The following is a 26,950-nucleotide window of genomic DNA, read 5'->3' as shown; positions in this document are numbered from 1 at the left end:
AACGAAGACCCAACACAGCCATAAATAAATAAATTAAATAAATAAATAAATAAATTTTAAAAATGTATGTTAAAAAAAAAGAAATGGACATGGCAGAGATGAGAAATTTCAGGTAAGATTAAAGACTATTCTTTGGGGTGTTAAGGTCTTTATTGGGCTTAATGAAGCTTTCCTTTGGTGGAGTAGTTTGAGAAGGGAGCAGGAGGATCACCGGTTGGGTAAGTGAATGTAGATTACCCTCTCAGGAAGCATAGGTTTAATAAAGAGGGTAATAGTTCAATAGCTAGATGGGGACATAGGCGATTTTGTACCTCCTCAACTCCACTTCCTCACCTATAAAAGGAGAAAAATAATGCCTGTCTAGCCATGGTGTCATGAGGATTAAAATCTATTACTAATAATATTTTATGTTAGATTGACTTTTATAATAGATTGATTCAGTGAAAGGACATAAGAACAATTTGTTGCTGCTAATCACCATGTTTTCATTTTCATCATATCTTCATCATCAAAGTCGGGTGAATAACAAAGCACAGAGATGATTGGCTTTATATTTCCCTAGTTCGAGTTTTTTGATTGTTTGTAACTGAGTTTGACCTCAGAAAATATTAACATATCATTCCTTTGGCACTTAGAACAAGGACAGTTCAAGTTTGGTCTGAGCATAAATGGAGTTAAGGCGGAACATTTCCTCCCCCACCCACATTTACGAACTGAAGAAATGGCCTCAGATGGAGAGTTTAAGAGCAAATGTCACTTGCTTTATGGATCAGTTTGACCCACTGAGAATTCCTGTTGTGGATTAGTTCAATATTCAAACATTTCTTTAGATCCGACTCATGAAATATCTAGCCACTTTTCAAGTTTTGACTTAAGATTTCAAAAGACTGAGTCTGCGCTTAAATGAAGTCATACAGCTGTGGACGTGACATAACAATTGTTGCCAGCTCATAGGGAAATAGGCAACAGCAGGGAATGCCAGGTCCACGGTACTGGGCAGGAAGCAGGCAACTACTTTGAGTTATCCTAGTCAAATCCAAGGCTCAAAGTTCGCAAATTTCCCAGGAAGGCAATGATAGAAGCCCCAAACCACGGTTCATCTCTCAAGCTACCAAAAACGCTACAGGTGAGAACATGCGGCCACATGTCTTTCCAGATATTTCAAAAGAAAAGCTCTATAGTTCAGCCATTTCTAACCTATAAGAAGGGTTCTGATAGTCACTGAAATAACAAAACAAAAAACAGGAAATATATCATCCGTTATAGAAATTTTTTAATTTAAATATGCCCTCAATTTAGCCTAGGCAGTGGGAATTTCTTGAGTGTATGTGAGTGTCTGTATGTGCACTTCATATTTTAAACTTTCTGGAGATTATCCAGACACTTCAGATACTAATTCTGGCAGGATTTCCCTTTAAGGACGTCCTGCAGAGAATTTGTTACTCATAATTTTAAGTAAAAATTGACAAGGAGTGCTTTTTCAGCCCAGTAGGAGTCAGCTATGTACATGTCACAAGACTTGGAGGAAACTCACACACCCTCCTATTGTCTTCCACAAAGTTTAAAAAGCTGCAACTGGGAGGGACCCTCAGATAGTTTTGGTGGCCCATTCTATTCCTCTTGGAGTTGACATATGAATGTGTTGGAGAGAAAAGTAAATCATCATATATTCTCCTTTCATACTGTTTAAATCACTGGAAGAAGCAGCTTTAAGAAAAAGTAAGTTTTGTTTTCTTTTCCTTAATGTTTTCTTTGTGTTTTTAATGTGGTTTTTATTGGCTTCTTTAATTTTTTTTTAAGTACAAGAGATTCTTATAAACTTTCTAGTGACTGCTTAAAAGAAACTTTGTAGTGATTTGTTTTTACTTAGCAAGTAAGTATATATCTAGAAGTTTCTTAGAAACTTTTTAAACATTTGAGCCAACAGTTATCAAATTTTATATGCTGAGCTTTTCAGATTTCTCATTTCTGTGCCATGTGTATTAAGGTAACATTGTAGCCAGATAACTTTTGAGTTGCCTCCTGAGTTCTGAAAATTGTCTTTATAATTGGAGGTATAACTTCATTGTATTCATAAAAAAGGAATGACTCCATTCATTCATAAAAAAGGAATTTATTTGGATGACTGACTTTATCACTAAGGATATTTTATGGCTGGATTTACATATCCAGAGCACAATTTAAAGTCATTTACAGATTTTAAGTGAGTTAGTGAGATTCCTGCTATTTAAAAAAACCTGCCTATTTTTCACAAGCAGGCATAAAGACAATTCCTAATCTTAGGCTTTCTAAGATTGAATTAAAATGTCTGTGTTTCTGACCCACACAGATATGTAATACACTGAATGAATCTAAAGCATTGCTTCTTGAAACTGGGATAGCGTTACATAAGCAAAAGTATGCTTCCCATATGTGTTTATGCTTTTTCCCTCACTATTTTAATCAGACCCTTTTTGGTGTCTGTCATGCATTCGAAAACCAAACGCAGCTCCTCAGCTTGTCAATTTTCGTTTTGGAAATGTAGGAACTAAAAACAATCATTAATAAAATGTGTAATTCTTATAAATAAAATGTAAGAAATTCCTCAAGTCATTTTAGCCCTCATTTCACATTCACAATACTATCGTGTATAAATTCCAGCATGTTTATTAGTAACATATATGGATTAAAATTTAACACAAATATTGCAAATATATGTATCACACAAGATATTTCTTAACATATTTATGATACGTGCCTAAAGCCATAATCCAAATTGCTTGGTGGGGAAGGTAAACTCTGATGTCTGTTTTCTATACTTGTTCTATTTATTCCCATGTGTTATCATTAGTTGCCAATTCTGGGACTGTTCTATCTAAACAACAGCAGCAGATTTGTGCCTTAATGTAACATTACCTCAGGGACAAGTCTACCTCTTATTTTTATTATACTTGCCAACAACATTCTGAGTAAAGCTGGATTAATTTGGGTTCCTTAAGCAAGCCTAGTAACTTTCTACTATATTGAAAATAAAATTTTATCTAGAACATGTTAGAGAAGCTTTGATTTGTTTTTTCACATTTTCGATCTAGGAAACATGATCTCTTTAGAATTGAAAACCAAATACTTGGGTTCACATGGAAAGTTCTGAGTCAGATGTCAGCTAAACAACCGTACATTTCCATGTTCTTGTAATTATCTTTTTCCTCTCTGATTGTCATCATTTTTCTTGGTTACCTTATGGTACCCTGGAAGGAGCTGTGAAAAGAAGGAGGGGAAGGAGGAGGTAGAGGACTCCTTCCTGCCATAACACCTTGAGTCCCTCCAAACTGATCAGCTTGAGCATTATCTATCTCCACATTAGACCACTTTGGGATCACAGATTCCCTTAAGAATATGATAGAATCAATGGACCCTCTTCTCATTAAAAAAAAAAAAAAAAAAGCCCATTGTAAATAGATTTTTCCTTGACATTTCTGGGGTTGATAGACTCTTGAAACCTGTCCTTGAGTATTCTTGAGGGGTCCTGATTATGAACCACTATTCTCCATGAAACCACAGACTTCAGACAAACCCTGGGTTTGGTGGGTTTACCAAATCTTTAAAAGGCTTACAGTGGAAGTATGTCTAAACTGTCTCTCTCAACTGTCCTCACCTGAGGACAGGTAAGGTTAAGGTAAGGATTTTAGCTGGAGATGACATTTAAGGGTTAATTTTCAAAGCAGATACATAGTTAATTCATAGCCATACTTGTTCTGGGCAATGTGTCCACTGAAACAAAAGTAGAAGATTCAAGTATCAGAACAGTTCCTTTCGTGGAGAGTAAGGCTTAGAATGGAAGGGTGATAGGATTAAGCCTCTAGAGACCCCAGAATGTGGAACAGGTGACTGCAGTGGGACCTTCCTGTTTCTCTGGCCATTCCCCCCAATCCCCATACCGGCCTATTGGTAGATTGGAACATGAAAGGTAAGATCTAAACTAGTGCCCGTTATCTCATACCCTCTGCTTCAGGGATCACAATCTTTATTCTTTCCTTCTTTATTGGCTCCTCCTATCGACATTTAAACATGTTCAAATTCCCCATCTTGAAAAGCTTCTCCTTCATTACTGAGCTCCTCCACTTACCTCACTCTTTGGCTTCATAGCTCAATCTCGTGAAAGTATTGTCTACACCTTGTAAAGAATCTCCACTTTCTTAGCTCCCACTTCTCAATCAACTGCAGTCTGGCTTTGGTCCTTATCAGTTTCCCCCACCTCTCACTGAGGTGACTGATCACTAGAGTGTATTGCTAAGTCCAGCAGACATTTCTCATTATCTTCTTAGTATCTCAGAAGCATTTTACCTTATTCTCCACTTTCCCCATCTTGAAACACTCTTTACACAGGGATTCCATGGTATCCAACTCCTGGTTTTCCTCCCACCTCTAAGACCACTATTCTCAGTCTGTTTCACAGATTCCTCTTCCTCTTCCCTACATCCTAGATTCCCTTTCTCTTTCTGGGCTAAATGTCATTACTTCAGTTACAATCTATTCTACATGACTGAGTCCAAAATCTTTATGTCCAGCTAAGATATCTTTTCTGAGCTACAAACCTATATGTCCAATTATCTGCTGAATACAGGATTGCCCAGAGCAGGCTTGGACCTCAGTGAATACAATGCGGGAAGGGAAGGGACCTGAAGGGCAAGCCAGGTAAAATTTTTGACATAGAATTTAAAATGTTCAAGTAATGTATGTGGTTTCCCTGCCCTCTCTCTTTGGACCTGGCTGAACAGCTCTACTTGGCTTTCCCACAGTCCTCTCAAATCTCATTTTAATCTAAAAGTAAATTCATCATTCCCCTCTCCTACTTTCCACCCTACTTCCCCCAAGTATTCTCATACAGAAAATGACATCATGATACAACCAGTTGCTCAAGCCAGAAACTGGAGGTGAACTAACTCCACCTCTCCCTCAACTTATATACCCAAAGAATCTCCAAATTCTGTCCATACTACCTCATACATTCACCAGCTTCTCTCCTTTGTCACTGCCATCACCCTATTTCAGGCTGCCATCTTCTTTTACTTGGTGAAGAGTGGCCCTTTCATGGGTCTCCATGCCTCCAGAATTGCCCTCTTCTGCTGCATTCTCCATACTGAAGCCACTGAAACTATTGGTCTAAAACCAGATTTGATTTTGTCAATCTCTTACTTCAAACCTTGTCCTGACTTTCCACTGGCCTTAGGATAATGTCCAGATTCCTTCCCAAAGTAAAGAGAAGCAGTAGAGTTTAGTGGGTTATAGCAGATGTCCCCAAACTTTAAAGTGCTCAGGAACCACCTCTGGGTCTTTGTTAAAATGTAGATTCTGGTTCTGTAGGTCTGGGTTGGTGCCTGAGTTTTTGCATTTCTAACAAGCGCCCAGGTGATGCTGATAATACTGGTTCATGGACCACACTTTTCATGCTAGATTGGCTGGAGCTCAAGTCTCAGCTGTATTACTCACTAGATCTGGGAACTTAGAGGAGTCAGCCTCTGTGTGTGTCATTTTCCTTGTATATGAAATGGAGATCATGACGGTATAACTTTTTCTTAGGTTTCTTAGGTTTGAAATGAGGAATCAATGTGTTATATTAAAATTACAACAGTGTCTGGCATAGAAAAAGTGTTAAGTGCAAGTTGTTATTATTACTAGTTAAGACCCTGAATAATTTAGCCTCTACATTCTTCTCCCAAACAGTTTCTACTATGGCACTGATGTGCGCACACAGGCGCACGTGCATGCACACGTGCACACACACACACACACACACACACACACACACACACACACACTGCTGCTCAGTCATACCAAATGACCTTCAGCAGATTAAGAACTGAGCAAATGCCTCTTTTCTGCCAGGCCTCCATGGGCAACAACCAGTTGCTCAAGCCAGAAACTGGAGGTGAACTAACTCCACCTCTCCCTCAATTTATATACCCAAAGAAGAGCTCTCTGCATACAGACCTAACTCACCCTAGTCACCGTCAGGTGCTCCCTTCTCTGGAAAGAACTTACAGACCACCCTCCACCCAAATCTGTTTGGTGCCACTTCTGCATATCCTCATACTACCAATATGCCCTCGTGGGCTCACATTATAAACTCATTTATTTATCTGTATCTCCTACAAGACTGTATGCTCTTTTAGAGAAGGGACTGTGGCAATTACCGCTGAATTTCTAGCATCCCACACACTGTTGCAGGCTTCAGATGATCAGTAAGAATGAATGCATTTTATATACACATTTCTAAAGACCCGTAAAATGAGACATGGAGTCAGGGAACAGAAAGATTTAAGATCTGGTTGGAGCAAAGGGAAATATTGGATATAATAGAAAGAGCTTCTCTCCAACTGCTGCCTCTGGGTTGGATTGTTAACCCACTGGAAAGGAAAAGAATTTTTTAATTCATTAAATAAATATGCAAGGCTAGTCAGTGCAAGAATGACAGAGGAGAGAGTCAAAACTTTGAAGTCTGGTCCATGTTGAGTCTTCCGTGAACTCGGGCACATTAGTTTGCCTCACTACTTTAAAGATGGAATAAAAACACCCATCTTGTAGAATTCTGTTTTAGAGTAATGCTACCAGTAGGCATTTTTGCTTTTATCTCTTCTCAAATTCTGCTCATACAATTCTGTTGCTACTAGACCTTAAACCCATCTTACTTGATTGTTGGCAAAGCTTTGAGATTTTTCTTTGCTTATTCATTTTGCCAGAGCAGTATCATCAATGGACCCTGAGTTTTATTTTTCAGTAGATCATTTTGATGTATCAGATTCTCCCCTCTTATAATTTAAGAATACGCTTTGGGTTTTATTTTCAATTTAATTTTAATGATAGTACACGCTGAAGATGGTGGGGAAATGGGCTTCTGGGGTTCTTCCAATTTGATTCTGTCCTTTTTAATGATCCTTTATATTTAATGATCCTTACTGTTCATAAGACAATTTAAGTAGAATATCATAATCATGTAATTCCTAATACTTTTAAAAAGACTATTAATAGTTGTCCTGGTAAAGGTATCAAACTATTTATCATTTTTTTGACAGGGCCAAAAAGTCATACATACAGGTAATTCATTCATTCATGTATTCACTCATTCATTCACCAAGTAGATCAAGTCAGTATAGTATCTACAGAAACATTGGTCAAGCTGTTCAATTTTGCTTATATCATGAATCCCTGCACTGTGCTGATGACCATTTCATGCGTGAACAAGGAGATGCCTATCATAAAGTTTGACCAAAGGTTTCTCAGTATAGAACTAAAAATGCTTTGATGTTATGTAAAATTTTTTCTTCCCATAAAATTCAGCACTTCTTTAACAGATTCATGGGTATAATTTGCATCCAGGAAAAAAAAAAAAAAGCATCTGACACCAAGCTGTCATGCCACCTAAAGGAAGTAAGATTTAAAAATGATTTCTGGTCTTGTAATTACATTCATTATATTAATTTGTTCCCTTGAACATTTCTGCAGTTATACTATTACAGAAGATTCTAATCTTTGAGAGTTTTTTTTTTAAACTGAATGACTGCACTCGAATTTTGTTCAATACTTTTCCTTATTTTCAAAGTGATACATTATGCATTGTACAGTTTAGAAAGTAATGAACAGTAAAAATCTTTTTTAAAAATCTATAAATTTAATCAAGCATATTTTCTTCTAAACTTGTTTCCTACTCTTCAAACGTATTTACGTGGTTGAGATCACACTGATTATTTAATTCCTACTTTTTTTTTTCACTTAAAGCAATATCAGGAGCATTTTGCCACGTCATTAAGTACTTTTCCAAACACCATGTTAATGATTTCAAGTATTATTTTTAAAGTCATTTAGTAAATAATTTTATATGCTTTTAAGCAGTGTGCAGAAGTCCTTTTCAAACCCTAGTTAAGTGTAATTTAACAAACACGAACAAAATATGACCAAAAACCACAAAATGTATTTTATGTTTTCTGTAGAGTCAGACAGTAAATATTTTAAGTTTCAAAACTAAGCAGCTCTGCCATAATAGTTCAAAAGTAGCCATGGACTGAGGCTGTGTTCCAGTAAAACTTTATAGATACTGAAACTTGAATGTCATATAATTTCAGATGTCAAAAAAAATTTTTCCTTCTTTTGATTTTTTTTTTATCATTTAAAAATGTAAAAGCTATGTTTAGGTCTCAAGCCATGCAAACACAGGTTGTGGCTAGATTTTGGTTCTTGGGATGTAGTTGGCAACCTCCACTCTACAGCCTGGTTCCAAGAACCCTGGCTTCATCAGGTCTGAGAAAGTTCTGTGAACGCAGGAATTTTAAATTTTTAAGAAGAGGTAAATAGCTTTCATTAGGTGCTAAAAAATTCTTAACCTAAAAATGTTTAAGAATGACTGTTCTAGATAATATACACGAAAGCACTTTGTAAACCATAAATTATTATTAGAATACCTATTGGTACTTCACTTATGATATTTTTCACTTAGGCACCAAATGATCTGAAAAAATTGATGAATAAAAATAAATATATACCATTATCAGAATTCCACCTGAAAAACTGATACTCAAAATCCAAAAATCTTATAAACTGTAACCTAAAGAGGAACTAGATAACAAGTTAAATTACCAAACACATTTAAAACAGAATTAATGGTTATTCTGATGAAAGTAATTAGAATATTTATTATTTTGTTTGGTTTTTGACTGAGCCAAGAACTTAGAAATAATGCTATTCATTTCTTCATTTTGTTTCTGTTAAGTTTTAAACTACAAACCTAGCATAATTAGAGAATCCTAATCTACCATCCTGGTTAATAAAAACTGGTATATATATTATTCTCTCTTTTCTTCCCTCCTGCCACATACACATACGCATGCAGTACAGCAAAAGGACTTAGGAATAAAGCCACCTTTATTGTAATATATGTGTGGATTTGAAAGTCCCACTTAATCATGAGCCTCTTCTTTCAGAGTTCTAATTCAACTGTGAAATAGACACAAGTGTCATATATGAATCCATTTATTATCAATGTTATTATTGTTAAGGCTGGGTTGGAAAACAAAGCTTTTCCCTGAGACTGCCCCTCCCATCCTGAATTGAACTTATTAACCCAGTGCCCCCTCATGGGGCTGGGCGGCTATAGTGGGCTCCCTCCAGGAAGGAGGGCAGAGTTTAGGCCTGTGCACTGGCAAATCCCACCGGAAGGAGGGGAAGGGAAGTGAGTGGCACTTGAGCAGACCCCTTTGCCCAGTTGCTTCTCAATTAAGTCGCTCCCCAGGTAGAACAGAATCAGTGAGCCAAGGGACCAACATTTTACCCCCAACACTTTCAAAAGAGAGAAATTCCTTTAAATGACCAGTATAGAAACCTGAGTGAAATGAGAGGTTCTCTTATATGATTTTTAATTCAAAAAACTATTCCTGCTTTTTTGTATAAATGTAAGTATAATTTTAGTTTAGTATAAATTTAAGTCATCAATGTAAACTGTTAAAATGCCAAGTAAGAGAGACTTCTAGTTGACAGCATACATCCCAGGCCTGTGTTTAAGGGTATGGTCTTCAGGTGGCCAAGAAGAGAAAAGTGGGCAAATATATATTCATAGCAATGTGTAGTTGAGTTTTGAAAGCTCTGACATGTAAAAGTATCTCATTTTGTAAGTGACCTTTTGCCTATCCAGGTATGGAGGAAATGCCATCCTCCAGGTGTGGTCCCTCAAGCAGGTCTAGCAATGCTCTCTGCCTGGTCCACACTCCCAGTGTGCTGCTTCCCCACATTCACAACTGTGTGGATTCCCCACTGCTCTTCCCCACCTTTTCTTAGAGACTAGCTTTTATTCCAACTTTAAGCTACAGCTCTAGAAGTGTTACCTGACATTTTCTAGAAATTTCCTGAAATTTCCAGGGCACCCTGTGCCTACGTCCAAGCATTTCCAGCTGCCCTCTCTCCTTTCTCCCCTCACTCCCTCTCATCCACAATATTTAGTGAGAGCCCAGCACATGCTGATAATACACTAGACACCAGTTAGTTTGGTGGTAACATAGCATTTGTCCCGCCTGAAGCTTACTGTTGAGCGGGAAAGACGATTAACTAGGGCTACAGTGCACAGTGTGTGCTGAAGTATGGAGAGCCAGGGCCCTGATCTGGTAAGACTGATGGAGTAGAGTAATTATTTGTAAGCCTCTCTCCCATGCCAGAGTGGAGGCTTTTCACAGGGAGAGACCTGGTTTTACCTTCACTGCCAAGCACTGTTTTGGCACTCAAGAGCTCTTTGTGAAACCTACGGAAGTAACGTCCACTGTGTTCAAAGAGCTGTTTGATATTGTTGGGTTTAAAACTGACAGAACCAGGCCAAGGAAGATGCCAGATTTTGAAAGGTCTGAAATGCTAAAGAGCTTGGACCAGGAATAGGTCACTGAAAGTAGTGTGATTTAAAGACAGTCATTTAAAGACTCTGAGTCAGCATCTATTTATAAAATGGGAGGGGAGTAGCTGCTTGGCTCTAAACAGCCAAAAAAGAAGCTAAAAAAAAGAAGCTTGTTAAAATTCACTTTAATTAGCACTGTGGGTATTTCCTTTTAAGTATTTACAAAAATTAATTTGGAAGGTATATTACATTTTTCCTAATTTTTCTAGAAAGAAATACTAGCTCTAAAAATATCCTCTTTGGAATTTAGTTTCTATCCCTGTAAAATGAGGAGCTAAAACTGATCTATCTTTTTTAGTTCTTATGTTCTATAGTCAAGAACCAGTGATTCAAAGGGAAATAAGTTTAGCCTTTTGATTTGTGTTAAGATTTCATTTAATTTTTAAAATAAGCCATTTGGTACAAAATTCAAAGGGTACGAAAGGCTATACAAGTGGAAAGTAAATCTCACTACCTTCCCTGTCTCTTCATCACTGTTTTTGTGGTTTCTCCAAGAGTGACTAGGTATTTTTAAGTTAAATGTCGGTTAATGAGAAGGTAAGATTGGTTTTGATCAGTACCAAATGTTACAGCACTATTAGGGTAACAAATTATATACAGTCTTAAAATTTTCTGTCTACCATTACTTTAATTCCTATATATTCTCAGCAAGGTTTATTTTTGTGTAACTCATAATTGTTTTTAAGTTATTTTGATATGTATTATCTAATTTGCTCTAAAGCACCATCTACGGGTATGATTTACAATATTCTACCTTATAAGGCAGAATATAAATGTCATGTTTTCTGCCATATACGTATTTAGATGCTGTCAAAATGCCAAATGGGATGCTGATAATGGAGTAGTTTTATAAACTGTTACTATGACCTGTCCCCACAAAAAATCATGAAAATGATCAACTGAGAGTTAATCTGGAGAATGATTGGAAATTGTATGCATATGAAAAGGGGCACTTATGCCTTATGGCTAGCCCTCAGTGGCAGGCTGCTGGGATTGCCACCCCCATCCCCGGGCTGTGAAGGGCTAGGGAGAGCTCCTGCTACAGGCTCATAGGAGTCTAAAGGCTGCAGTGACTACTACTGTTGAAAACAGAATAAAATGTTCCAAAGAGACACCTACACCACATCGGTATCCACTTATTAAACTGCTGGTAGACTTGAAAGACATAAGACATTTGTTATCCTCTGACTTACCTTACAAGTTCAGAGGAAAAGAGAGAGTATCTGGTGCCTCATCCCTATAAATCAAGAGAAGAATGTTTACCTAGCATGCTTAATCACTAGGGAATCATAATGATGCCTCCCAACAGAAAATTCAAAACTGGAGGTGCTTCAGCTTATTTTCTTGGTCTTTAGCCATCACCACTTTCAATAAAGTAGAAATCCTTTAAAAATTACCTAAGTTTTATCTGCAACATTTTAAAAGATCACCCAGTAATTGCTGGGCACTTCCAGGCTCCATTTGGAGTACAGAAGTGAGTAAGATATGGTGCTCTCAGTGAGCTTATATTATGGTCATAAGGAATACAACAACCCCCCTTCCAAAATTTATAAAAGAAGTAAGAATTATCTAAGAGAAACACAAAGGGCCTTCATTGAACATACCATAATACAACTCATAAATGTAACTAATATACTTTATATATACCTTATAATACAAACTCATATACCCTAAAATTCAAAAATGTCTGCAGCTTTAGAACTTTTTGACAGACTCTGTTTCGGAAGGCCCAGAAATGAGCTCTTCTTTCATCATTGTGTTTTATGAATTTGAAGAAGGTCATAAACCAACAGAATCTATAATACGCATTAATGCCAGGATACATGAAAGCCAATATATTATATGGTCAGACTTGTCTTATTCTCAGGAAAGAATTAAGTGATTGATTATGAAATCTTATTTCGTGCTCTTAGTTAAACGACTGAACATTCTTCCCAATTCGTTTAACTGGAGTTGTCATTTTTAAGCCATTTTTCGATTTAGGAAACTACTTTATAGGCTCTATTAGATAAAGAATACATCTATCATTTTATATTGGCCACCTTCCAAATAAAGCACGTTCTTCATTTCATTGGACAGTTTCTAATACTATCTTTCATCAGAATAGAAATGGTTTATTTCTCATATTTAAAAACATATTTATTGGAAAGAAAATCATGGAAAGTATTTTTTGCTTGGTTCTTCTATGTTCTAAGGAGCACGTACTTTTAGGTTTTCAAGATTACATGGGGTTAAGATGCATCGACAACTGTGGTGATTGGAGCACTTGGCTCAGCTCCTCTAAATTCCTGGGTCCATGGTTACTACCCTAATCTGCTCTCAGGCACTGTGTAAACTGAATATGTTTGCCATCTTCTTAAGGTGAATTAATTAGAGTTCTCTCATCACTAATTATGGAAGGAAATTAGAGTTTATTTTAAAACACCCAGCAAGGGACTTCCCTGGTGGCGCAGTGGTTGGGAGTCCACCTGCCAATGCAGGGGACACGGGTTCAATCCCTGGTCTGGGAGGATCCCACAAGCTGTGGAGCAACTAAGCCCGTGCGCCACAACTACTGAGCCTGTGCTCTAGAGCCTGCAAGCCACAACTACTGAGCCCGCGTGCCGCAACCACTGAAGCCCACACGCCTAGAGCCCATGCTCCTCAACAAGAGAAGCCACCGCAATGAGAAGCCTGTGCACCGCAAGCAAGAGTAGCCCCTGCTCGCCACAGCTAGAGAAAGCCTGCGTGCAGCAATGAAGACCCAACACGGCCAAAAAAACAAACAAAGAAAAAAACCACCCAGGAAAATAAAACAACTGTCTTGGTTTTACAGTGATCCAGTCACAACGTCTTTATAACACATGACATTGAACTCAAAAACTGAAGGAAAAAAGGTACAAAAGATATTGCATTTCCTGTCTGATGAAGTACATTCCACTAGACCATAGTGAAATTTTCATGTGATCTTGTGAACTCAAATACCTGGCCCTGTGGGGGTGATTCATATGACTAGCATGTGTTAGAGATTCAGTCCTTCCACAGGAGACTTAGTTTCTACAATGACAGATCACACTTCTTGCTAAATATGCTTGCATTTGTCAATAGATGCAAGAGGAAGCAGGTAGAAACAGTGTTAAATAGATGAATCAATGAGCTCCCTCCCCACTGCTGAGAAAACAGCTACTAGGGCTCAGATACTGATAGTAGTTAATGAGCATGATGAAGGTGATCTTCAAATAGAAAGGAAAACCAATGAAACAAAGCAAAACAAAACAGAACAAAAAAACTGACACAACTACTACATTTAGTATTCCATAGAGTACTTGCTGAATTTTTCAAAAAGCTTAGAGATGGGTGGAGGGAATACTCTCTGATACTTATATTAGATCTGCAGTGATATTTAGATTAGAATCCATCTCCAGAAAATGAGGTTGATTTGGGGGATTCATATGCAGGAAACATCCTGTCCCTACCATGTGCTGACTCTGTGCTACATACATTTAGATAAATCACCTCTTTTAGTTCAGTCCTTGTGTATACCAAACCCCAGCACTACATGAGAACTCAAGACTTTGAGGAGATCCTGAGGCAACCTAGGAACTTGTATTTGCTCTTCCAGAACACCTTTTACAGAAATAATAGCAAGGCTACAGGGAGTAGAAGGAATGACAGCTTATACCTATTGAAATGATAGTGGTTCCTTTGGGATAAAAACTGAGGCAAGCCTAATGAAGGGTTTAAAAGCAGGAAGTTGGTATCTGGATAGACAGAGATCTAGATAATCCAGTTGCACCTTAAAAGGTGGTATTCTTTATGTCTTAAAATTTTTCTTATATCTCAGTGAGGAAAAAAATCAAAGATGGTATTAAACCTATATATTTTTTGAGAGTCCCACTTTTTTATTTTGTAAAGAATATAATGTTTGATAAAATGTGGTTATACTTATATATTACCATGAACTACAATGTACCTGTTTCAGTAATCACTGTCATAATTACATGATTCTGAACGTAATCCCTCCAAGAAAATCATACAAAGCACATTTTTCCTTTGTTAGTATCCACAGAACAAATTAACCAGATGGAAAGCTCTCGTCAGCTGTTTTGTTTCACGGGAGAGCAGTGCCATCAGGTCTCAGGAGAATTCTCATTTGACCTCTCTACACAAGACATTCAGCTTCCAACAAACTGGGCTTGTGAATATGTCCCTAGAGACTAAAATCAAGCATTCCACCACAATTCTATGATGCTTGTTTTAGGTTATTTTTGATTGATGGCCTGAAGTTATGGCTTTAGTTATTTTTAAAATTGTTTAGTTTCAAAAGTAGTGTTTGAGGGGTCTAGAAAATAGCCTCCATCTTCAAAATGGGAACTAGCCTTATAATTACACTTTCCATCAAGTCAAGTACACCTACAGCCAACTCACTCATGACTTTTCCATTCTAATCTCACTTGATCTGTGGGTGGGATCATAAGCAGCTAATAATGTTCTCATTTCATAGTTAAGGAAAGTAAGTGCCAGAAAGATTAAACGGTTTCCATAGCAGTAGTTTCCATGCTCATGCTTAAGCAACTAGTGCAAAAATCTATAGCCTCTGCTTTCCAACCCAATATTTTTCTCACTATGTTTGTTATGTCTTGGGTTATAAGCAGAAAACAGATACGGAAGTACACACAGGTCTGTTCAACTCCACCCTCAGAACTAGGAAAAGAAACAAAGGAAAAAACTAAGAGTAGAACTTTACTAGTTATTCCAACTCCATGATATTTTTAAATCTGTGAATCTAAATTTTTCCACTGTACAACATATACTTATTTTGTCTGGCCTAGTTTACACAGACTTTGGAGGATATATTTTTTCATATATCTCATTTAAGTCCACCCAATTTGTCAATTTCAGTCACTCAGAAATAACACTTCAGTGAAATAATACTTCAGCTGATGTCACCTATCTCTGAAGACAAAGACCTTGCAATCTTGGTAAAGACATGATCTGTCTCCGAAAATCATATTCATGGATGCAGAAAGGCTGGTGCATCTTCCAACAGAGAATTGAAGTATCTGATCATACAGTTCAAAAACTGTTAATGGAAGCCTATTGGCGCCCACAGTTTAGAGAGGAAACCCTTTAATAATGTCAACAGATTAACCACGTTCTGCTGTTTCTTTGATACCTTCCTCAGCTGGTATTTAAAGGGCATTCTAGCTGTCTTCAGGGAAAGTGAAAGGACTCTCCTTGTCATGGACAGGCCCTTAGATCTTCACCTTCTGTTCCCTAATCTTATCTTGTCCTTGGATGTATTTGCCATAGATATAATAGATATGAATTAATTCACTACTAAGTGAACATATGCAAATTCTTAACTTTTTTATACTTGAGCGTTTATCTTTTATTCTGTTGATAGAATCCTCTTTGCATATGTGTTTTCATTAGTTCTTGTCTTGGACTCCGAGCTCATGGGAAGTAGGAAGTTTTCCATTCATCCATTTCTTCAGCCATAAAGCATGTTCTGAGGTCCTGCTATGCTCAGACCTGAGACACACAGAATTAAGTAACATCCTTACCCTTGAGGAGCTTAGAAGTGAGAGAGACACACACAGTACAAAATAACTGTTACCAAATGTGGCAAAAGAAAAAGAGACATATGTATGAACTAATAGGAGCAACTTCTGTCCAGAGAGATCTGAGAAAGCTGCAGAGAGAAGGATTTTTAGCTGGACCTTGACCGAGAAGTAGGTGGTCAATGGGTGGGTGGGTGGGGGGGGGGGGCTGCGGGGAGGGGAGAGTGACAAGAAGAAAGTCATTAGAGATAGAAGAAAAGTCACGTGTGAAGGCGCAAAGGTGTAAAAAGACATAGTATATTTGAAGAATAGGGAGTCATGGGAAGTGGCTAAAGCATAGGTGCGGTGTGTGTGTATCAGATGGTACAGGGTTGGGAAAGGGATGAAGAGATAGTGAGAAAAGTAGACAAAGTAGCAAAGGATCTCTATGCTAAGTAGTGGACTTTATTTTATAGTCAAAGAAGAGCTGTTGGAGGCTCTTCTCCAAGGAAGGGAGATGATCATGAGTCTGAGAAAGATTTTTCTTGAGTATGGTGGAAGATGTTCTGGAACTCCCAGGGAAATTGAGCTTATTTAGAGAGCAAAATTCATATAGTAGAAATGTGCTTGGTTCCACTCAGTAGAGGGAGAAACTTTTAATAATATCTTCAGTTCGACGTAAGCCACTATGGTCCATCAGAGATATGAGGAGGGCCTAAACAAAGATTTAAGGAATGCTTCTTAAGTGGAATCAATAGGATATGGTACCCAATAAATATATGTAGGGGGTACAGGCAGGGAGAGAGGGGAGAATGATTGAAAACACTGCCTTGGCAGACTAGGCGGATTGCATAACCACACACTGAGGATGGTTTCTATAACTCCTTATAGAGCACAGAGCAATATACTTTCCTCAGCGAGGCTTCCAAAGTGCCCTTGACTGGCCACCAGCCCCTATCTGCCCTCACAGCAACAGTTCAAATTAAAATCCTAAATGGGAAAACTAGCACAGGTAAATTCATTTAGGTACAGTTCGAATTAAGATTCTTCATCCACTTTCCGTCTTCACCCAAGTTCCGTATATCAATCACACAAGTTTCAAAGACGTCAGCGTTTTGAACTAACATTTCCCAAGAGCATTTTAATATTCCTTATGCCCTTTAGATTTCAATGCTTTCAAGTTCTTTCCTAAAGAAAAGCAGAAACAGATCTACTTTACAGAATCAATGAAAGACCTGAACGGGCAATTGAAATAGTCATGTAGCACTCTCAGATGAGCAGCAATGTATTTATACAGGCTGAATGAGGCTACTTTGAATAACCAGATGAAAATTAAGCCAGAAAACCCAACAAACTTTGAATTGAAGAATAGTGCACTTTTACGTATGTGCAAAAGTAGTGATTGTGGCATTATTTTCACCCATTTAGCAAAATTTACAAATCATGTAGAGATAGAAGTAATCTTAAATACCATTTACTGTATATCCTCTTATCAAGACACATAATCAACTTGATGATTTTATATAGTACTGCCTGCCTCCACATGGAACAAAGAAAGCTATAATCAAATCAACGTAACAACTTATATTTGATATTTAGAATATAGGATATATGGTAATTCAACTCCCTCAAGTAAATAAAATTCCTCAAAACCACACCAACATAGAGACATTATTGGAAACCAGAAGGCCCAAATTATATCCTAGTATGTTTCAATTTCACCATAAAAAGTAAAAGCCCTCTTACTTTTGAAACTTGTAATCTCTGACACGATAGTAAGACACAGCTCATGTCTTATTGTAAAGTAGTAAGACAAAGATCATACATATTGGAACCATGTTCTGACTTTGCACACTTTCATGGTAACTGAGTATTGAAAGAAAGAGAGAAAACTTTGTCTCCTTCTCTTTTTTGCATCCAAAATGGTCACCCTGAGAAATTTACCCTTTGAATCAGCCCACAATTATCCCCATATCTTCCCTGTTTGGACAATAAATTCCATGACCACCATTAGCACACAAAAATATTCTCAGGATATTACTACATCCATCTGGATTACTTCTCTGTTGACAAACATAAGGAAAGAACTCATTTATCACCCACTCATTTTTTAAACTATTAAAAACAAAACATTACATATATAGAAAATAATGTTTCTAATATATGCAAAGTATAAAAATAATTTGGCTTAAGAAATCAAATATTTTCCACATATTTGAAACCCTCTGCAACTTCCCAATCCCCGACTAAATCCAGAAGTTAGATCATCTTAAACTGCATCCTAATTCTTGTGTTTATCATCATCATCATGCTTTTTAAAATAGCTTTAATAACATTTATTATGTTTAATAACATGTTACCATATATTTATCATAATTCCTAATAATCAATTTTGGCTGTTTTTTAACTTTATAAAAATGCAGTCACGGTGTATTTACTATTTTATAACTTACTTATTTCACTCAGTAGTGAGGTTTATCTGTATTAAGGAGGGCACCTGTAATTCATCTGTTTTATTGCCATATAGCAGTATGTTATATGACCATACATCTACTTATTTATCCATTTTCCCTTCGATAGACATTCAGAGTCTCCTGCTACTAGGGCTACTATAAACTATGTTGCCACGAACATTCTTTCAGGTGACCTTTGCAAGATTTTATGAGTCACACACTTAGGGGAGAAATTACTGAGTCATATGAAGGATACATGTTCAACTTTATAATATAATGAAAAATTGTTTTTCAGAGTGGTTTATCCATTCATCTTTCATTCTTATTTCAGTGTGTGAGTTCCAGTTGCTCCTTATCCTCACCAACATTTCATATTGTCAGACTTGCTAATTTTTTCTGACCATGAGTACAAATTATTTCATACTGAGTTGAATGAGCTTCCTTTAAAATATCTGTCATTTTAAAAAGAAAAAATTTTTTCTTATATCTTTTGCCCATTTTTCCATTAGTTTGTTTTAAATTCTTATTGATGTTTTATATATTCTGCATTTTAATCCTTTGTCAGTTATATATGTGGCAAATATCATCTACTAGTCTGTCATTTTGTGGCTTTTCATTATTAATAGTATCCTCCAATGAGCAATTTTTTAAATTATCAGTCTTTTCTGCATCTGCTAAGTATATGGATTACTCTTTTATTTGGTAAATGTGGTAAAATACAGTGATTCTCTTTTTAATTTTAAACTAAAATTGCATTCCTGGGATAAACTCAGCTTATCATGATATTAACTTTTTCATATATCACTAGATTCAATTAGTTATTGTCTGTGCTAAATTTTTTGTATTTACTGCAAAATTTATTATTATGAGTATGATTGGCCTATAAATTTTTCTCATAATGTTTTTAGATTTTGGTAATCAAAGTTTTAATGGGTTCAAAATTAAGTGGATCATGTTTCTTGTTTTTAATTATTTGGTATAGTTTGTTAATATTGGTGTTATTTCTTCCTAAATCTTGGTAAAATCCACTGGAGAAGCCATGTGGCCTTGTATTTTACTTTATATGTAGGCTTTTAATTTCAAATTCAGTTTCTCTAATAGTTACCAACCAGTTAAAATTTTATATTTCTTTTTGTATCCATTTTAACGTTTTACTTATCTTTGAAGTTTCCCATTTTGCCTAAGTGTTCAAATTCTTTAAAGTTGTTCTGTTAATGTTTATTCAGATTCACCTACATATTTATAATTTTTGTTGTTTTTCACCCTTTTATCTTTAAGCTTCAATCTGAGCTCAGTGTCCTTTTCCTTGAAGAACACTGTTTGGTATTTACTTTAATGTGGGTGTGCTATTGATATATTCAGTTTCTGATTGTCTGAAAATATCTTTTCTTCACCTTTTTTTATCAAAAGATATTTTACCTGAGTATAGACTTCTAGGTTGGCTCCCATTTTCTTTCAGCCATTTTATCTTTCCATTGTCTACCTTCCATTTTTTTCTGTTGAGAAGTAGGTAAATTCTCAATTTGTTGTTACTCTGGAAGTAATATTTTTAACCAACTTTTAAGATGTTATTTATCTTTGATTTTTAGTAGTTTTCCCCAGAGGTGCCTAGGTTGTGTGTTTTTAGTCTGGGTGAGGGTCATAGTTTTTGTTTTGTTTTTTAAATTTGTAACATGATGTATTTTGTCAGTTTTAATAGACTGGCCATTATTTCCTCAATAAGAATTCTTCTTCATATTCCCACCAAAATACATAAAACAACTCTTTATACATGGGGATAATAATAATATATGGTGATTAAATGGAATATTAAAAAATAGACTCCTTATCGATTTCCTGTCTGTGGTATATCTACCTTCCAATCCCTTCTCTCACTATTTCCGTTAATTTTCACGAATCTCAGCTCAAAACACTTCACTCATCTATTCTCAATCATCAGTGGTTATATCTTTTCTATAGAAAACATATGTTCATCTCTAGCTTGAAACTTAAGCCATTGGTGATCTTGCCCAGCCTACTTTTCCAAACTTGTCCTCCAATTAGTACCTTCTCATGCCCTGCAAGCCACTTCAAATAGATTACTTGCTATTTTCCATGCAGGCCTCATGTATTCAAGTATAAACATCTTTCCTAATTCTGTTGGTCAGTCTCAAGTGCCCTCCCTCAACATCTTCAGGAAAGGAGAGGCTTACACAGGCTCAGATCCTGGGCTTCAGTTTCTGACAGGTGTAGGATAAAATCCTGGATTTGGCATTTTTATCAGCCAAGTTATCTTGGCCTCTCTAAGCTTCTTCATCTGTCAAATGGGGATATTAATAATAGACCCATCCTACAGGATTGTTGTGAGGATTAAGAGAGAGAATCTACACAAAGTGGTTAACACAGTACATGGCTCTCAGGAAACACACGGGAGCATTAGAACTCATTGTTAGTATTTTTAACAATTCCTTCAAGGATGGTAGAGGCTGCTCTTTGCCCACCACAGCACCCATCCTGCCCTGTAATCCAGAGGTCAGGAACCTGCTGCCACCGCCGATACCACTACCACGACTACCTCTCACAGCCTGAAAACAAGTCCCTGGACCCTGGAAAACCCGAGTCCAGGCATTCTGAATGGGGGAAACCACTCACATTTCTACAACCCAGCCTGCCAGCAGCAACAGCAGCAGGAACGTATCACTCCCACCGTCCAATGTACACACACCTGTTTGGAGTTAGCAGAGCCAAATTTGCATGCTCAACACTAGCTGTAAGAGGGTCCAGGAGATGTCTTTAGCTGCCTGACCTCTCCAACTAGGAGGAGGATAGAGCCAGGGTTGGGAGAACCAACCCATGATAGCTACCACACGATCCATTCAAATGCCATTTTCTCTAAGTTGTTCCTGAATTTTTCCCAGCTAAAAGTAATTTCCTTCCTCCTTCTCTTAACTGGTGGTTTTTAATTATCACTGGACATTAGAACCTTCTGGGAGCTGAAAAATACTTATTCTCATTCTCTACCCCCAGAAATCCCAATTTAATTGGTTTCGAATAGGAGTGCACTTTGGAAATTTAAAAAATTCTAACATGCATTGTGTTTAGAACCATTGCTCTAAATTATTATAACTTTTCATTTCTCCTTATCACTTCCAAACCTTTGTTTAGTTATTTATAAAATGTCCATATTCTTCCTACTAGATTATAAGCTCTCTGAGGATGGGATTTGAGTCTAGTCTATTTTTATGTCCTTCATAACTTCTAGCAGATTACTGTGCAAAAAAAAAAAAAAAATTACCTGTTTATAGAATGAATGAATGGTGTGTGATGCCTTGCAAACCAAAGCATATTAAAGATACCCTGCATAGCCTCAAGTCCTTGCCTCTCTCCTGCTTGATATTCTCTCAACTATACTTTTTGGGAATCTGTTCAGCATAATAAAAATATAAGTGAGTACACTGCTCACAGCATTAAACTTCTAATCATTAACTCACCATATAACATAACTTGACACAAAATTATTCCTGGTTTTAAAAATAACATGTGAAACATGTTATGAAACAGCATTCTCAGCTATAGAAGTTAGGACCAATAAACTCACATGCTTTTAGGTAGAAATCTAAAATCTAAGGGAGAGAATTGGAAAAAGAAAGCCAAGTGCATTCATGACATTGGACTTCTGAGCTATTTATCTTATCTTCATAGGTTCTTTGATATATCAGTGTACCTCTAAATCAGTCTTCTAAAACTCCAGTATGCAATGATAAAAATTCTGTGCTTAAACTGTTGCATAATTGCAGAATCACTTTGATAGAAGTTTGGCAAGAATATAATCTAATCCTTTTGAAAAGTTTGACAAGAATGTCTAATTGATATTGATACTAACGTTTCTAAGTTCATGCCAGGAAAAGTTAAATGCTATTCAATTAGGATACTATTAAGATTTCTTATGACTCATAATTATAAATCAGCTCTGTTCAAGGATTTTAAATCTTTGAAAGCAAACATTTTTCAATATCTTTGCCAAATTAACCCTCAGATGGGGGCTCTTGAGGTGAGATTCATATAGTCCCTATCCCCTTTCCTACAGTTTTACCTGTTAGAAAATGATTAAAAACTAGACATTTGGTCTGCTCTTGAGGACACTAGTTATTCTCTGATTATGCAAAAATATTAATGTAAGGGACAAAGAAGAGGGGGAAAAAAGAGACAAAGGCCAAAAAAAAAGTACAGAATGATGTTTAGGAGCAAATAAGGTGGGAAAATGTGACCCAATGGGAAAAATTCATACTCTTGCCTCTTTTGCCTGCCCTCACACCACTTAGAACTGCTTTTATTAAAGGTCCAAATAGCTTTGAAAAGCTTTAAATAGTTTCAAGGTCTTCCTTTATCCTGAATGGACCCCGGTGAAAATCTGTCGTCAAGACTCACCATTCCCCAACTTTGGATGTAATCCTGTGCCATTCTCCCATTTGTCTTTTCCCCTTCCTTCCCTGCTAATCAAGATCCTTCTTCCCTTCCTTCCTTCCTTCCTTCCTAACAGACTTGCAAAAGCTTAACTTCCTTCAAATCTTCTTAGAAAGGTCTCCCTTTACTGTAGCTCCTCACTCCTTTCTATTAGTTGCTAAGAATTCTATATGGTTCTAGTGTAATGTGTATCATATTTATGGTTATAACACCGCTAAGAAACTCTATATAGATGTACTCATATACCCATAGTTAAATGATAGACTTTATGAAAATGAGGACTGAATTTCTTAGTGTACTTTCCCCAACTAAGAATAAGAGCACAAACGTTCAGTTTGTTCTCTTATCTCAAATTATATTCACTATTACCAAGGTAAGAGCTAAGAGAATCCAGACTTCTTGAGGGCAGGGACTTCAACTATTACAGAGTAGACATTTAACACATGTTGACCTGGACCAAATGCCTACTCCCACTGTATAGTTCTATAAAATGCAAAATTACATAGTTCTGAGATATTGAACTGACTCTTCTCCCCCTCCCCAACTCCCTGACTTTGTTTTTAAAAAAACAGATGGAATAAGATGTACTTTCTCCTTTAAAAAACTGGAGAAAATAGGGTCAATTTTGTTAAGAATTTTTATGGAGCAAGGCCTATTATGTGATTAGAATGGGGATGGGGCAGGATCTTCTTGTACTTACATTTAGACAAGTATTTATATTCACTGATATACATTTCTATATCAATATTTATATTATAAAATAAATATTTATTTAGATATTTAGATTTTAGATATTTAGACTTCTGATCACCAAATGAGGTACAGGTATTATAATGTTGTATTTAGAGTGTTGTTTAAAATTAAAACATGAAATTCTACCAATTTTGTGATCTTTTTGGTGTTTCTTCATTTTATAATATACTAAAAGCCTCACAAAATGGAAGTAGTCTGGGATTTCCTAAGTCCTGAGAGGCTGTGCTTCATGGTGCTATTATATACATCTAAAACTAAAGAAATATTAACAATGTAAATGGTATTTTCCATATTAAGTGATGAAAGTTAAAGGTATATACCGTATTTCACTATTAAGAGATAAACACTTGATCACTGTAAATGTGAATAAAATTTGCATTTTTAAATCTTTCAGGGGATTTAGATCTATTTCCTCCTGTTTCCAAGCTCTCAGCAATCCTTTTAGTGTGTTTGTATTCACTAAAAAGGGACATTTCTGTGGAATTAATCAAATAGGGAATTCAGTGTTCCTTGCAGATAATTTTGTCATGTTCCACTGGGAACTTCTAGTCTGAATTTTCATCTTTCCTGGGAAAAGACACATATATTCTAAATCCTTAGTCTTTTCTTTGTTAGTAAATATCTGCTATAAACAGAATTAATGACAATGTACATTCAGCAAGACACTCTGCTGGAAACTTCATCATTAAAATAAAAGAAGGCAAAATATGTGAGAATGCAATTTGAATGTAGTAAATAAAAACTGGCATTAAAAATGCTGTAAAAATCATCACAATAATTAACTGATTTTCTGATTTTGCTAAAATTTAAAAAAACAAATTTCTGAGGTGGAGAATTAGAAAATATTCATAGTTCCCAATGTATTTATTTTCCAAGAAAATCAGTGGTATTATTTTTGGTGACAATGAAAAACTTGTGTTCGATGGCTAATTAAACCCTTTTGAAATCCACGTGTTTTGTTTTTTAATGGTTTTCCTAAATTTACAAAATAACTAGAATTCTTATCCTGACCTTGGCTTTATGTTTTTCATTCTATAAAATGCTGCTGTTATTCTTCCTTCTGTGTACATGTTAGTTTAGCCCTAAAACCTGAAGAATCCGATAGCTCTTTTCTACCACTGATGGTTTTAACTGCATGTCCACACCTGGAAAATTGCTCAGTGGCAGTCACAAAGACCTAACACTTGGACTGAATCCTCACTGCTGAGGAGTTTTATTTGACCAGCTAAGTGTGGGGCATTTAAGTGGAGATGTCCAGGAGGCAAATGAAGAACAGGCTAAAGCTAGAGATTTGAGTCAACAGTATATTTAGGGAGGTTGAAGCCACAGGTAAGGAGGACGTCCCAAGGGAGAGTCTATGGTACAGGAAGACCTTAGGACTAATGTGCAGAACCCTCATTAGGTACCCGATAAAGAATTGGGAAATAAAAGGATGGTGGGGAAAATGACAATGTACTTGATTAGTAATTTCTATTTCAGTTAGAGCAAAAAAAGACTGTTGTTATTCCCATGGAACTCCACCTCCAGAACTCTCCAACAAGACAGTAACTTATGACAGTTAGTGAAAGCTCTATCGACAGTTCATATTTATATCCTTGAGATGAAACCATCCTACTTCAACACATATTACATTCTCATTGAATTCCACATTAGTGAATGAGGAATACAAGATGTTTTTTCACACTCTGGCTGCTGGTTTAATGCATTTTGCTAGTAAAACACACAGGAACTGCCAAGATGGGAGAGTAGCCTTTCCTAAATCTCTCCAAGTGTCACCATGAATACAGCTTATTTCCTAAATTGGTGGGTGTTCATATAAGAAAATATAAATCTATTCAAGTGCTTGACTCATGTTGTATTGAGGCTTTATAATTTATCTTATCAAAAAATCTTGCCTTTATACATGTAAATTATTTTTTTATTCATAGGATTAAGCCAAAATGACAACTGCTCAATTTGATTGTCAACACTGCATGGCATCACTTCTTGGGAAGTATGTACTAAAGGATGATAATCCATACTGTGTTACTTGTTATGATCGTATCTTTTCTAACTATTGTGAGGAGTGCAAAGAACCGATCAAATCAGATTCCAAGGTAGGTCTCACCTCAGTTCACAGAATTATTGCATATGAACAGCAGACAAGTGCTTTGGAATGCCTCTTTTTCTTTAGTGTTGACTGTTAATACTCTAATGCTCTGCTACTAGATATAAGGATTTTCAAAGCTATCATCAATCAAGTTCCAGGCGCTATGCTCAGCACTGTGAAACATAAGATATACTTTAATATCCTTACAATGATCTTAGGAGATAGTTTAGGATGCTAAAGATTAAAGAAGTTATTTGCCCAAAGTTACACAGCTGAAATGTTATTTCTAGAATGATAAAAGTGAATAACTATTACAAATAATTGGAGCCGTAAAGATTCAAAAACCTGTATCTTCTCGCATCACATTAGCCCCATCTTCATTAAACCATTGTGCGCTGATACCTCTCACGCATACACCCATTCCTCCCAGAATGCACATTATTATATTTTTTTCTCCTTTTTTGGGGGGGGAGCCGGGGAGGTCTTTGTTTTAGTTAACTAGTGTTGAGATTTTGTTTAGGTAAATCTCAAACAGTAATAGGATGCTACAACCTAAAAATAAAAATCATTCCATGAAAAACCTTTCTTATAGTTTATAAAAGGAAGGTAGAGGGAATGTGAAGAAACAGGAGAGTACACTTATTTTCCATCTGTCTTTTGTGACCAACCAAGGAAGCCCCAGGCTCTAGTTCTTAATTGCCCCAGAGAGTCGCCTCTCTATGGGTAATAAGTATCAATAACAACATGCCCTCAAGCTACCAGCACCACCTACTGGCACCAGAGTCCCAAGAGTGTTTAGTATTGTTTTATAAAATGGCCTGTTTGGTCACAAACATACTTAATTAACTTTTATTTACTGTCTCAAAGGATCTTTGTTACAAAGGCCATCACTGGCATGAAGGATGCTTCAATTGCGCCAAATGCAATCAGTCTTTGGCAGAAAAGCCTTTTGCTGCCAAGGATGAGTGCCAGCTGTGCTCCGAGTACTATTCTAACGAGCGCTCCTCCAAGTGCTTCCATTGTAAGAAGACCATCATGCCTGGTAAGATCACAAGGCACTCCTGGTCTATAACTGAACCTGCAACGCTTTGAATTAAACCCAAGCACAGGAACAGTGTAGTACATTAATTCCCCCTTATCCATGGTTTACACTTTCCATGGTTAAAATTACCCGAGGCCAAAAATATTAAGTCTGAAAATATTAAGTGGAAAATTCCAGCAGTAAAAGTTTCTTAAGTTTTAAACTGTGTGCTCTTCTAAGTAGCGTGACGAAATCCCCCTC

The 26,950-nt window shown here is 36.5% G+C and overlaps 1 protein-coding gene and 1 long non-coding RNA gene across 3 annotated transcripts in view; one reads left to right on the top strand and one right to left on the bottom strand.

Moving 5' to 3' along the window:
* Window positions 1-26,950, bottom strand: part of LOC130704745 (uncharacterized) — a 103,013-nt gene that overhangs the window by 14,735 nt on the left and 61,328 nt on the right. The window lies entirely within an intron of this gene.
* The window catches only part of FHL5 (four and a half LIM domains 5), a 38,218-nt gene continuing 12,882 nt past the window's right edge, over window positions 1,615-26,950 (top strand). The window contains exons 1-3 of one of the 2 annotated variants that reach the window (XM_007169679.2): window positions 1,615-1,719; window positions 25,508-25,675; window positions 26,536-26,710. In XM_007169679.2, the coding sequence (XP_007169741.2) occupies window positions 25,520-25,675; window positions 26,536-26,710 (331 nt within the window). In that variant the 5' untranslated portion in view covers window positions 1,615-1,719; window positions 25,508-25,519. Of the gene's footprint in view, window positions 1,720-25,507; window positions 25,676-26,535; window positions 26,711-26,950 lie in introns of those variants that run through there. The other variant, XM_028163389.2, reaches the window with a different exon arrangement.

Source organism: Balaenoptera acutorostrata, chromosome 14 (assembly GCF_949987535.1).
Source record: "Balaenoptera acutorostrata chromosome 14, mBalAcu1.1, whole genome shotgun sequence".
Taxonomy (NCBI): Eukaryota; Metazoa; Chordata; class Mammalia; order Artiodactyla; family Balaenopteridae; genus Balaenoptera; species Balaenoptera acutorostrata.
This window is presented reverse-complemented; position numbering and strand designations above follow the sequence as displayed.